General features: G+C 38.5%; 1 protein-coding gene across 3 annotated transcripts in view; it reads right to left on the bottom strand.

Annotated features, from left to right (window-relative positions):
- Samd12 (sterile alpha motif domain containing 12) overlaps positions 1-14,303 on the bottom strand; it is a 453,403-nt gene that overhangs the window by 177,490 nt on the left and 261,610 nt on the right. For all 3 annotated transcript variants that reach the window (XM_055626400.1, XM_055626398.1, XM_055626401.1), the window contains exon 4: positions 8,548-8,688. In XM_055626400.1, coding sequence (XP_055482375.1) covers positions 8,548-8,688 — 141 coding nt within the window. The remainder of the gene's footprint in view (positions 1-8,547; positions 8,689-14,303) is intronic.

Raw genomic sequence — 14,303 nt, 5'->3', positions numbered from 1 at the left:
ATAGGGGCATGAACTCAGTTCTGACATGAACTTAGTTGCCTGCTCTTTGATCAGTTCCCCGTGGTGGGGTGGTCTTACCAGGCCACAGAGGAAGAGGATCCAGGCAGTCCTGATGAGACTTGATAGGCTAGGGTTAGATAGTAGGGGAAAAGACTAGGGGAGAGTGATGGGGGAAGATGGAGGGAGAGTAGTACTGGGAGGAGATAAGGGAGGAGGCTACAATCAGGATACAAACTGAATAAATTATAAAAATAATAAAATGAAAATTAAAAACGTATCATTCTTTTTCTGACTTGTAGAAGTTCTTTATGCAATCCCTTATCAGGTATGAAACTTGAAGATATTCTCTCCCACTTTAGGTTACCACTTCACTCAGAGTCTTTCTTTTTCCATGCATCAGCAATTCTATTTTGAATAAAGGATTATTAGAGCACAGCTGTGCCCAATTCAGTTATGTATCACATGAGGTTACTTTCACGCAACAGACACGTACATAGGCTACAAAGAATACTAACAGGTCCTTTAAGAATGTTTGCTAACTTCTGGCATAATTCATATTCCATGATCGATAATATATGATTTTCACATGAAATCTCATTCACTAACCACTCTCAGATGAAGTTCTTATCATGTTTGATCAATCAGAGGCAGAGAAATATAGCAGATAAAAACCAAACTGTTCTAGTGGGATGCAAACAGGAAAGAAAGAAGTCAAAGATTTCCACCCTGAAATATAATGAACATTTTTAGCAAAGTTATGAGATGCGAAATTAACATATAGATTTTTTTTTCATACACAAATAATAAATTTGTAGAGAAAGAAATCAGAAAACCCCATTAGCAATGGCCTCAAAAACATTTAGGAATAAACAGCACCAAAACCGAGTAGCAGCCCTCTAATAAAAATTTAAACACCAAGAAAAGAAGATACTAGGAGATGAAAGGACCTCTCATGCACATGACTGAGGAGAATTACTATTGTAAAAATAGCTATACTATCAAAAGCAGTCTGCAGATTCAATTCAACCCCATTTAAATTGCAGTAGAAAAAAAAGAAAGCCAAAATCAAAGACATTTAAAATTCATCTGGAAGCATAAAAGACTTGATATAACCAAATCCATCCACCCCAACCAGAATAATAAAGACAGATTTATCACAATACCTGATTTCAAGGTATACCATAGAGCTCAGTAATAAAAACGCCATGGTACCAGCACAGAAACAGATACACAGATCAGCTGAAAGATGACCTCAAAATAAACTCAAGCACTGATAGCCACGTGACTTCTGACAACAAAGCCAAAAACAGAGATTGGAGAAGACGGCTTCTTCAACAAATGGTGCTGGCAAAGCTTGGTATCCACATATATGGTGAAAAAAGTAAGAAAAAAAACACTTTAAGGTACATCAGGGGCAAATACTTTCTGAATAGGATTCCAGTTACTCAGGAAATAGTGTCAACAATTGGTAAATGTATTTCACGAAATTCAAAAGCTTTTGTACAATAAAGGAAACAATTAAGACAGCCTACTGAATGAGAGAATATCTTTCCTAATTATACTTTGACACAAGGAACTCAAAAGCCTAAAGAACAAGACGTTAAATAACCTAATCAACAGCCAAGCTAATGAAATGATCAGATAGTTCACAAAGATAAAGTATGAATGGCCAATATACATATGGAAAGTGTCCAGCATCATAGCCATCGAGAAATGCAAATAAAAGCTTCAATGAGCCAGAGGATCAGGGAGCTTGCTGTGAGATTTTGTCTCCTATGGAAGTCAGAAGCTATGGACTGAGGAAAGCCCATGAGGCCTTAAGCCCACACAAAGCACTATAGATAACCAAGGGATGTTGAGAGCAGGAGAAATAGTTTTCTTCAGGGAAGAGCACATCAATTGGTTATCCAATACCAAACAGTCACACCTGAAAACATACATATAAGTAACATTATGCAGAGTAAGTGGCTTATATTTAGGAATATAAATGGAAGGGTTTGGAGGGAGAAGGGGAGAGGGAAAATGATGTGATTACATTATAAATCTCAAAAATAAAAGAAATAATTTTAAAAGAACAGGCAGAATTCAAGTGAAGAAAATAACCCTATTTTTAAAAGCAAAAATATTCAAAATTATATAGAAGTAAGTTTATTCAGGCACTGGCAAGGTGGCTTGGTGGCTAAGAGTTCTTGCTGTTCCTTCAGAGGACCTGAGCTTTCCTAGTATCTACTTTATGTGGTTCACATGTACTTATCATTCCAGACTGAAGTGATTCAAAGCCCTCTTCTAGCCTCTGAGGTCACTGTAGTCATAGGACATTTACTCATAGTTACTGATATGTACACATATCAAACATATGTATGCACTGATACATACATACATATATGTATATATATACAAATAAAAATAAAGAATAAATATGAGGCTGGTGAGATGGCCTAGGGATTGGACTCAGGCTATTAGGCCCTAGGTGTTGGAATGAAAGAACTTACTCCTACAAGTTGTTACGTTGACCTCAGAATACATGCTGAGACATGTGCACATCCTCACATATGTACTGTCACACACTGTATATAACATATATTCTCAAAAAATAAACAACAAAAAAACCTGCTGAGATTCCATTTCACACCAGGCACAATGGTGGTCACTAAGCAACAAATAACAAATGCTGGCAAAGTTGAAGACCAGAAAGGAAGCCTTACACACTACTTATCCAGCCGGGATGAAAGCCATTGGGCAGGGTCCCCAAGAAACTAACCAGAGGCCTACAGATGAGTCAGCTATCCCATTATTCCATGTCAAAATGCCTCCAAGACAACCATCACTGGGAATTTGCACAGTGATGTTTACTGAAGAACCAGTCACAAAAGCCAAGTTATAAAACCAACCTAGATATGTAATAACAGAAAAACAGATAAAGAAAGCATGGGTCATATGCACATCAGGATAATTTACCTATAAAGGAGAATGAGAGAGGTTTACAGGAGGAAAGGTAAGAGAGAAATTATACGATTATGATATCAAAAACTAAAAAAAAATTTAAAAATGATGTTATGTCATTTGCATATGAAAATGGATGCAACTGGAGATACTCATCAAGAAAATTAAGTCAATTGCAGAAGGAAAATATTGCATGGTTTCTGTCATTTTTGGGTACTAGATATTATAGCTATATCATATGTATATATCATATAGACATTATATATATCATATAGATATTATAAATATATCACATATATATTTGTGGTACCAGACATTATAGATATATCATAGATATCATATATAGCTCATATATAATTAAAATTGAAGCAAATTTGGAAAGGGAATTACATTATATACTTGCATGAAAATGGCCTTGTAATCCTGTGTAAGAAAAAAAAAAAAAGTAAGTTCCAAAAAAGGCAAGGAAAAAAAAGCAAAAAAAACAAAAACTTGCTTTTGATTTAATAATTTCTGTTGTTTTTTTTTTTTTTTTTTTTTTTTTTTTTAATCAAGGTCTGTGACCTTTGGGAATGTTAGTTTCTCTGTTGTCCCCTTCCCTTTCAGACTAGCGAACAGTAGGAGCTGTGGTAGAGGAAATACGAAGAGCTGGTGTGAAATTAGTGTATGCTCTGTGTATATAACATTGAAAACCCATTAACTACATCAAGCACAGTATTCAGCATCTCGTCGTGGAATTTAGCTGTCTAGAAACAATGTCTACTATCAAAATGCTGAGAATGCGTTTGAGCGACTAGAATACTGCTGTGTGTTGCATAAAACACACCTCCACCCCCATCTCCCATGAATCAAGCAGAAGTAGTGTCATGATGACTCTCCAGCTGCCTGCTCTGCTTCCCAGAACGTAGCTGGGAGTGCTCTGACCCAGCTGAGCTTCTAGCAGGAACAGTTCATCAAATGTGACCAGCTCGCTGCTCACGGATGAAACACAGAAGACCAAAGGCTTCCTTTCAGAAGAGACAATCTCCCTAAAGACATTACAAGCATAGCCTGAATGCAAAGGCAAACAATGACTACGTTGTTTACAAATGTCAGAGAGATATGGGGCCACTGTCGATGGCCAGGACTTCAGATAAGGTGGCCCTGGCTTCTGATGATGAGCTGTTTCGAAAGTCTTACAATGTTTTGCTGTCTTTTTGTCAGCATCCATAGGTGATAGATGAGAAAAGGCTGGGCAAAAATCTGAATTTTTCCTGTGTACAGTGAACATAAGTCAATGTAAGTAAACTGTGTGTCAGATGAGTTTATTTCATAAAAGGTATTAAAATGATGTGGCTTTTTGTAAACGTGCAAGGTTATTTAATTATGTGACAGGGCTAATGGCTAAGTATATTAGTCTTTAATTCCTGTCATAATCTTATTGGTTGAGTGGAGCTACTCATCTCTATTTCAGTAGTTAGGAAATGGAAGCACAGAGTGCTAAAATGATTTCCTGAAGTAACAGCATTAAATGTTCATGGTAGGACTTAAAATCCAGGCATATCTAATGTTATACTTTCTCTTTCTTGTTTATTTTTTTAAACACGGTCTTTAAAGTAGTTCAAACACTCATATTTCAAATGCAAAATGACATCTGAAGTATGTATCCTCTTTCCATGACCACCTTCTTGCCTCATGGGTGTAGCTTATATCGGTTTCATGTACATTATTCTGTATTTCTTATATAAACAAAGAACAAACAGAGAGAGACAATATTTCTCCCTTTGTGGCACATGTTCAGTGTGCATACAGTTCTGCATCTTGGGTTTTTTTTTTTTCATGGCTTCCTGGGGGGGTCCTTCTTCATTCCTCATTTACAGATTCAAACACCTTCAGTAACTATGAGGCCATGATTTACTTAGCTGTTTCTCTAAAGGGAGCCACCTGTATTCTTCCAAAAACCTGTATATGTTTTAAAGGGACTCTAAAACCAAAATAGAAATACATAAAAAATCCAATCATTTAAAAGATAAAATCCTTTCTTCAAAACGGAGTACTTTGGGAACTGGTGAGATGGCTCGGGGTAAAATACTTGCTGTGCACATTAGGATTCTAAGCTGGATTCTTAGCATCCATGCAAAAGGCCAGGAGTGATGACTCACATCACATCTGTACCTCCAGCACTGTGTGTGTGTGAGTGCATGCATTTGTGTTGTGTGTGTGTGTTGGAAAAAGTGGGATGTAGAGACAGGCAGATCTTCAGAGCCCACTGTCCAGCTAATCTATAGAAGTCAGTGAGCTAGCTCTATATTCAGTTGCACAAACTAAATAGATAGAAAGTGATAGAAGTCATCTTACATCAACCTCTTGCCACACACCCACACCCACACCCACACACACACACAGAGAGAGAGAGATGAACTAAAATAGTTTTGTTTAAATATAATACAAAGTTAAGTATCAATGCAATAGACTATATATTTTGTCCCCCAAACATATTTATATATTGAAGTTGTAATTCTAATAGAGGATTAAGTCACAAGGGAAGGATTTTATGAGTTGGATAAGTACCTTTGGTAGGGATCACAGACAGATTCTGCCTTGCCTGACATGTGAAGCACAGGGAAAGGGCTCAGTAAGAACGGCCTATGAAGCGGAATCCCTAGTGCTTTGACCCTGGACTTCTCATCATTCAGAAGCATGAGAAATAAATTCTTTTTTTTTTTTCACTAGTGACAGTTAATATTGGTTGTGAATTGACGGAATCTTGGATCACACGGGATGAATTTCTGGGCATGTCTGAGGTTGGAAGATGCTCTCATTATACTCCTGAGCTGGGGCTCAGGAGTGAGTAAAAGGAGAAAGTGAACTGAGACAGCATTCATGTCTCTCTGCTTTCTGAATGTAGAAATAATGTGACCAGCTGCCTCAAAATCCTGCTGTCATGCTCCCCCTATCATGATGGACTGTGCACCCTTAAACCGTGAGTGAAAATGAACCTTCCTTCCTTAAGTTGCTTCTGTCAGGTATTTTGTCACAGAAAGAAGAACAGTAACTAGAGGACAATAACCTGTGTAGTTTGTGGTATTTATGGTAACAGCTTTAATGCCTACAAAAACATGCTTGCTTCGGAGCACTGTCTCCCATTTCTATAAGCTGGAAGTGTGAACAAATCTCAAGACTTAAACTGACAAAGTTCTAAAAAGATTGAAAAAAAAATCATGAAACTCTTGTACCTCTTCAGCATACTGTTGCTGTAGCTTTCTATTTGTGGGTTTGAAGAATCAAATATTTAATATTGAATTACATATCACCCCTGTAGTGAAACTCCACATGAGATGCATGTTACATCCGGCAGCTCCCTTGGGTAGTTAGAACACTGATTCTTATTAGAGCAAACCTAGACCCCCAAATAATTTAAATCTTCCCTAGATCTCTTTACATCTTCTATCATCAATCTTCAAAATATCTTGTCAATTTTGGTTCCCTTTATATATAAAAAAAGAAATTACCACTTCAAAACACTGTGGTTTTTTTTTTTATAGGTTGCTTGATATAAAGTGATTCTGAACACTAACATGGAAAGGACAAGTACTAAGAAAAGCAATAAAAGTTCAGAGAAAAATACCCATGAGCTAGAGAGAACATTAGTTTCTTCCAAAGGGAATGGGATGAAAGAATACAGAATGTACAGGTTTTCAAAGGAGGAGAAAACGTCACAACAGAATGAATAATGTTGAACTTAAGACCTTCCCAGAACATAGACTGGTAGAAAGAAGAATGCTGTGGTGGCAGCTACTAGTTAATATGCTCTGATTAAAGCAACTATATGACTTTATAGTCGATTTGGAAAACATGGAAAAGTATAATGAATACAGTTAAGATAATTCACAAGCAGATTTTCCAGAGGTAAGAGTAACCATTATGAAAATATGACATAATAGTCTCCACTCCTTTCATTTACATATTACATATGTGTAATAAGATATAAAATATGTATTGAAAAATTGAGCCATGCCATGAATCAACTTTTCCAAATGGTCTCACCCCATTTCTCACACCTTTTCCTATATTATGTATTCTTTGAAAATGTTCTTTTTAATGCCTGGATTATGTGGGGTTTAAGCAGAATTATTTGCTTTTCTTTTTCTGTTTTAGAAGTAGCAGTGTGATAACATTTCTTGTCATAAATCTTATTATCTCTATTAAAGGTGTATGAGCATGTCACATTCAAATTCAAATCACTCAGTATACCCATTCTTCTGAACTCACCACCAAAACCCTTTGGGGATGAACTTCAAAAGAGCATATCAAACAGCTGATACCAGTTTTTGAATCATTTGCTGTCTGTACTCACCCTACTATGACATTCATCTTTCGTGCACTCCATTTCTTCTAGGTCAGCGGTTCTCAACCTTCCTAAAGCTGCTACTCTTTAATACAGTTCCTTATGTTGTAGTGACCCCCAACCACGAAGTTATATCATTGCTACTTCATAACTGTAATTTGCTACTCTGATGAATCATGATGTATCATGATATGCAGGGCATCTGATTTGTGATTTCGACCCACTGGCTGAGAACCACTGTTCTAGGCAACCTGATTAGTCTAATTTAGGCTAACTGGGTTAGTCTAAATGCAATAACATAAAACTTGGCTGACCCAGATTTCTCCAATATCCATATGCATTCAATTGCTATATTCTGCTTATTGAAAACTACCCCATGCTCTCAAAAACACTTACTTTATCTCATCCTTTCATTTAAAATGATGCATGATGGGCAACAAAAAAAGAAAAAGTACAGTCGATGGTAGTTTATAAAACTATAGGTAAATATGTAAGTTACATATAGTGGGACTGAAGAGTTTTCTTCAAATTTTAAATATCTTTGACACTTAAGTTGCAGGGATCTTAGGTGCTCTCAATATATTGAAGTTCTTCATCACACTATTATGAATTAAACGGCCTTAATAGTCCAAATTTAAGTTCTCTAGTCTATATTTTAAATCATTCTGTTCTCAAGAAGTGAATAGAATTTCCAAAATCTCTAGAGTATAGGCATGCCCTAATTCAGTTAAATAAAGGTACATCTAAAACATTTCCCCTCTGTTGACCAATGAAAGACAAGCTAAAACAAAATGTATCAAAACCCCATCTCCATCAACGGTCATATTAACTTTAGAATTACCCAAATTCTAAGACTTCCCCAGAATTATTGGTCAGCTGAGGGCAGCCAGGGCTGAACTATTCAGTTGTGCAGGCTGCACACCACACAAACCTGGAGGGAGCAATTGGACCCTGATCGATGTGATTGGTGCCTTGTGGGGCTGTACAGTAGGCAGTCTGTGCAGCTGTACGCGATAACCTTGAAGTTAGCTCCAGTAATTCTATTTGCACATCCATTACTTATTTATGCATCTTTCTCTCTGGTGAGCAATGAAAAAGAAAAGTTTTGGAGAGAAGTTGTCTTTAAAGCTACCTACTTTTCTGCCTCTTTTAATGAAGGAAATTCTGTAAGGAAACAACGACAAACTTTTCCTGGCTCCCCTCTGTCACAGTGATAACATTTTCTGTTTGCCTCTGTTCCCATGCAGCCACCCACCCACCAGGAAGCAGCAGGGTACCTTGTGTGAGTAACTGCAGGTTTCTGACTTCTTCCCGCACCTTCAGTTGGAGCACCTGCTGCAGGATGTGCTGCCTTTGGTTCTCCTGGGCGATCCCCATGCGCTCCAGCTTCTTGTCTGTGAGTCTCAGCAGGGCTCGCCCTGCAGGGGTTCAGGAAATGGAGAAAGGGGCAAGTGAGCAATGCCCTGGAGAATGACTTCCATCTTAGTTTTGCCTAGACACCCGCCCAGACAAAAAAGTTTATACCTAAGTGCAGCTGATTTAGAACAGGGGACCCCCATGATCTAGGACTGATGGGGACTGATGATTTGCACAGAGAAAATCCACCTATGAAAAAGAGAGCCCCGATTTTTACGTAAAAGTGGCAATCCTCAGCAGACCGACACAGTGAGGTAGGTAAAAGAGCGAACTTTAACTTGCATATTTGGGTCACCAATTGCAAGTTTCCATGGAAACAGAGCTGGGTTCTTAGGCTGGAGCCCTTTGTTGACACCCCATCTGCAGAACTAGATGCTCTCCCTATGCTTATGGAAACTCCAGCCATAATTCTGTTTTCAGGCATTTAGCTCTCTGGCTCCAGCTGTGGGGAGCTTTGCTCACCCCAACATTTGCTGAGGGCAAAGGGCCCACAAGGAACAGGGTAAGAGGAGGCCACAGAGGGATGCAATTAAGGAGGGCAAAACCAGGAGCTCTGGTGCCTACAATGCTACATATTTAGGTCTTGGCAACTCAGCATCGTTCCTTTTCAACTCTATTTTTTTTTTTGCCCCCATATATTTGCATGTTTTCTTCTACCTTGATTTCTATGAAATCCCAAAACCATGCCCTACTATGCATTTGCCTTTAAATAAGGACACTTTAATCTAAGGCTTACTTAAGATCACGTAGGGGAGTGATCTTGTTAAATACCCACATTTACTTTCTTTGCACAGTTTGAGCTGTCACATCTGCAGATCTGTTCTCATTTCTATCAAGGAGAAGAGACAGAAGCAGCTGCCTGCGGTCAATGGAAAGTCTTTCAGTACAATTTTGTATGGACTTTGGAAACTGTTGGGAAGTCCACACCCATGTCTTGGGTGTATGCTGTTCTTTTCCTAAACACTACTCTCTCTTCTCTAGTACCCAAGTTTAAATCTACATTAGAATTGCTCCTTAACAAACTGTAACTTTACTTCTTTATGAAAAAAGAAATTAAATGTTCTATCACTTTAGCAAAGAAACCAAACAACTAAAAGGTGAAGTTAATGGGCATTTCCCCCCAAGGAACAAGAAAGTCCATGAATGTAGCTGATGAATGGGCAGCCCTTGAATAGACACAGGTGGGGGGAGAAAAGCAGCTAGAGAGTCAGTGCTATTCAGTCTTCATCTTTCCTTCCTTTTAACCCTTGCACAGAACATTACTCAAGATAAGCTAGGTTATATGCTACCTATGGTGGCTTAACATTATACAGCAAAGCTTTCTGGTTTATGCTGAATGGTTTTTGTTTGTTTGCTTGCTTGCTTTTGAGCCAAGGCATTGCCAAGAAGCCCATGCTTTCCTCAAACTTAAAAATACTATTGCCCATAGGCTGCTCAGTTTCCATGTGAATTTCCTACTAAGGGGATCAGTGGCTGTCTCTGATATGAACTCAGTGGCCTGCTCTTTGATCACCTCTTCCTGGGGTGGAGGGAGGGGGGAGTGGGTGCAGCCTTGCCAGGCCACAGAAGAAGATGATGTAGCCATCCCTGATGAGACCTGATGAGGCTAGGATCAGATAGAAGGGGAGAAGGTCCTCTAGGGGAGGGACCAGGGAAGGAGCATAGTGGGAGATGAGGAAGGGTGGGTGGGAATGGGAGGGGACTAGGTGTGTATGGGCCCTACGGCCAACATACAAAGTGAATGAATTGTAATAAATAATAATAAATTTAAAAAACATAATTAAGAACAAAATATGCTCGAGAACTACCAGAGTAAAAACTTTACCTTAAGAAATTATTACAAATATACTTTTGAGACCCTCCTCCAATACTATTGCCTTACACTTTTAAGTACAGAAAATTTTGGTGGTCTACTGTGCCTGGATTTATTCTTCATTTTGACTAGAAGTCTATCTTCCTTGAATTTGGTAATCTTTTTTTTTCCTATTAATTACACTTTATTCACTTTGCATCCCCCCATAAGCCCCCCCTCCTCATGAATGCCCCTCCCCAAGTCCACCAACAGGGAAGGTCCTCCTCTCCCTCCTTCCGATCCTAGTCTATCAGAACACATCAGGAGTGGCTGCATTGTCATCTTCTGTGGCTCGGTCTTGATAACCAAAGCAAAAGTAGAGAATGGAATGCTTGGCCTGTAGTTATTTATTAGCCAGAACCAATTACATGACCCTTCCTACTCAGAAAAGAGCCAGCTGTAGGCCATGATATGCTATAATTCCCTCCAACCCTCAGCCAAAAAGTGAGGTGCTTACGGTAGGCAGAAATATTGGATTGGAATATTGATGACAACGACACTGGATCATTGTATTGGAGGAAGAAAATGTGTGTGTGTGTGTGTGTGTGTGTGTGTATGTGTTGTCAGTATTCTACAGCTTCTGTGGCATTTATATCTGAAGGAAGAGGCCTCATAGAGTCAGCTCAGGCTTGGTACCACCAGATGATCATGGGGCCCATGAAAAAGAAACAAGACAACAAAAGCAGACCAACGCCCAATTCCATTGCCTTCTGTAGCAAGATAAAGCAACAGCTCTAGAAGATTTTATGTTCTCATTTACCTTGCATTGCCAAAGATGTTTTATAAAGGTATGTGAAGTATAAGGACCACAAGATGGGAGAAATCATATGTCAGCCAGGCAGCCCATCAAGAGTCACTACAAATGTATGGGGAACTAGAGAGAGAGAGAGAGAGAAATGGTGTTGCAATGCAACAAAAGTCAGAGTAAAGTGTTCACAGATTCTAGATGCTGAGAAAGATTTCAAAATGGCTTCTATTCCACACATTCCAAAAGTCATTCCAGTAACATCTCACTTTGAGCCCATTTGGAACTTCTGAATTTCACAAATATAAGATAATAAATGTAAATAATTTTAAGCCTCTAAGTTTTTTTTCACAGCAACTGTTATCTTCATGAAGGGAATTAATATCACTGTAAGAACGCAAATAGACTTGTTCAAGTTTAAGCCTGAAAAAAAAAAATCTCAACATGGCGGAGGGATGTGAGCACAAAGTCTCATCCGCAGCTGAGAAGATATTGACAGTTGATGACTTTTGGGAAGAGGAGAGTCATTTTTCCTTAGGGTGTGACCCTGGCCTGGTAGGCAAACCATGCTCCTGGGGATGACCTCTCATCCAGTAGTATCTGAGAACCATAAGTTTAATTCAATGGGTTAAAAAAGGAGAGAAAGAGGGGACATGGAGTTTGATGGGTAAGTAGATGGTGTGGTCTGTAGAATTCAGATGAAGGAGGATGTATATGATGAAAATACATGTATATGAATAAGATGCAATGGTATACAATTCTCAAAGAATGAATAAAACTATTATTTTTTAAAATAACTTAAATTTAGAACTATGTATTTCATTTCCTTCTCCAATTTCTATGTTGTAGTCATAATGTAGAGTAGAGGAACAGTAATCTTGAGTCCTGTGTCTGTCTGAGGAGGTGACATTGGGACTTGGAAGAAAGATAAGAGAAAAGTCAAGGAAGTCAGAGGAATGGAGAAGGTCATTACAGCAGTGTGGAGAAGATGTGGTAGGAAGCAGGTTCTGAGAGGTGGCTGGGACAGGGTTCAAGATGGCCTGGCAGGCTTAGGGAGGACTGGAGATTGCCTGTATGTGAGGTGTGAACAATTTTGAGCAAAGGTGAGTTGGGCATGATGCCAGGTCTTCACTTGCTATTTCTGGTTCTTATGAGGAGAATAGACTGGAGGTTGGGACATGGAAAAAAGTCAAAACAGGAAGTGATGGTGCCATAGAGCCGGGTGGAAGGGCAGGAGCAGTAAGGATCCTGAATCTATTTTTATGGCTTTCTAATTCCTAGAAGTAGTATAGAGGAAAGAAGGTCCTCAGTTGCCACTCGAGTTTCCAAACTTATCCACAATGGCTGGTGGCCCCTCTTATTAGCAGGAAACTGAGTCATTGCTCTAGGAAGGGATGTATTATAGGCAGGAAATCATGGTCTGTTTCTGCTAATCTATCTACAGCAAACATCTGGGATCTGCAGAAGTAATAAAATAGGTGGAACTAAAAAAAGGCCATTAAAGTGTCTTTCTTCCCACATTAGGAGTATTTTTCATTATTATAAGTAATAAGTTTTATTGGATAGCATAATCACATACTAACTTGGAAAAAAATCAACTTAACAGTGTTGAATGCTCCAATCAACATGCATGATATTTCCTTTTATTTATGTCAGTCTCTTTATCATGTATAATTTTCAGTTTATATTTTCCATATAAATTCATTAAATGTATCCCTAGTATTTTACATTTTGATTTCTAGTATAAAGACAGTATATGTTAAAAAAAATAAAAAAAAAATAAAGTGTCTTTCTTTCTTCCCCTTAGAACTCTCATTCTTTCATTCCTTCAATTCTCTCCTCAAACCGCCACAGCATTGAGTTAGCAGGTGTAAGGGGAGCATCTGTAGATCACAATAGGAGTTGCAGAAATAAAAGGTCATCTCTGTGACTCAGCCTTTACACTGATTATCCAGACCAGATGCCACCAATGATGAAAAAATATTCACAGGATCCTTTGACTTGGTCCAGAAAAAACTCCGTGAAGTATATATATATATATATATATGTGTGTGTGTGTGTGTGTGTGTGTGTGTATGTATATGTGTATGTATATGTGTATGTATGTATATGTGTGTGTGTGTGTATACTTAGTGTAGCCCTTATATATATGTTTTAGGACTGACTTCTTAGTATTGAGGCTCACCCCTGGGGAAGAATGATTTTTCCTCAGTCAGCAATTACTAATTCCTGGTATCTCTTCATCTAGGTATAGGACTTTGTGAAATTTCACCAATCAGAATTGGGAAGTGATCAAGTCTCTGAAGAAAGAAATTGAAGATCTCAGAAGATGGAAAGATCTCCCATGCCCATGGATTGGTAGGATTAACATTGTGAAAATGGCCATCCTGCCAAAAGCAATCTACAGATTCAATGCAATTCCCATCAAAATACCAACTCAATTCTTTACAGACCTTGAAAAAAAGATTCTCAGCTTCATATGGAGAAGCAAAAAACCCAGAATCTCCAAAACAATCCTGTACAACAACAGATCATCTGGAGGTATCTCCATCCCCGATCTCAAGTTGTACTACAGAGCAATGGTAATAAAAACTGCATGGTATTGGCATAAAAACAGAAAGGAGGATCAATGGAACCGCATAGGAGACCCAGAAATAAACCCACACACCTATGAATACTCGATTTTTGACAAAGAAGCCAAAACCATTTAATGGAAAAAAGACAGCATCTTCAACAAATGGTGCTGGTCCAACTGGATGTCCACATGCAGAAAAATGAAAATAGATCTATATTTATCACCCTGCACAAAACTAAAATCCAAGTGGATCAAAGACCTCAACATAAAACCAGATACTCTAAATCTGTTAGAAGAAAAAGTGGGGAACAGCCTAGAACTCATTGGCACAGGAGACAACTTCCTGAACAGAACACCAACAGCACAGGCTCTAAGAGCAACAATCAATAAATGGGACCTCATGAAACTGAAAAGCTTCTGTAAAGCAAAGGACACTGTCATCAAA

The sequence above is a fragment of the Psammomys obesus genome, unplaced genomic scaffold, assembly GCF_907164565.1.
Source record: "Psammomys obesus unplaced genomic scaffold, mPsaObe1.curated_primary_1811, whole genome shotgun sequence".
Classification (NCBI taxonomy): Eukaryota; Metazoa; Chordata; class Mammalia; order Rodentia; family Muridae; genus Psammomys; species Psammomys obesus.
The sequence above is the reverse complement of the archived record's forward strand: the minus strand, read 5'-3'. Positions and strand labels throughout refer to the sequence as shown.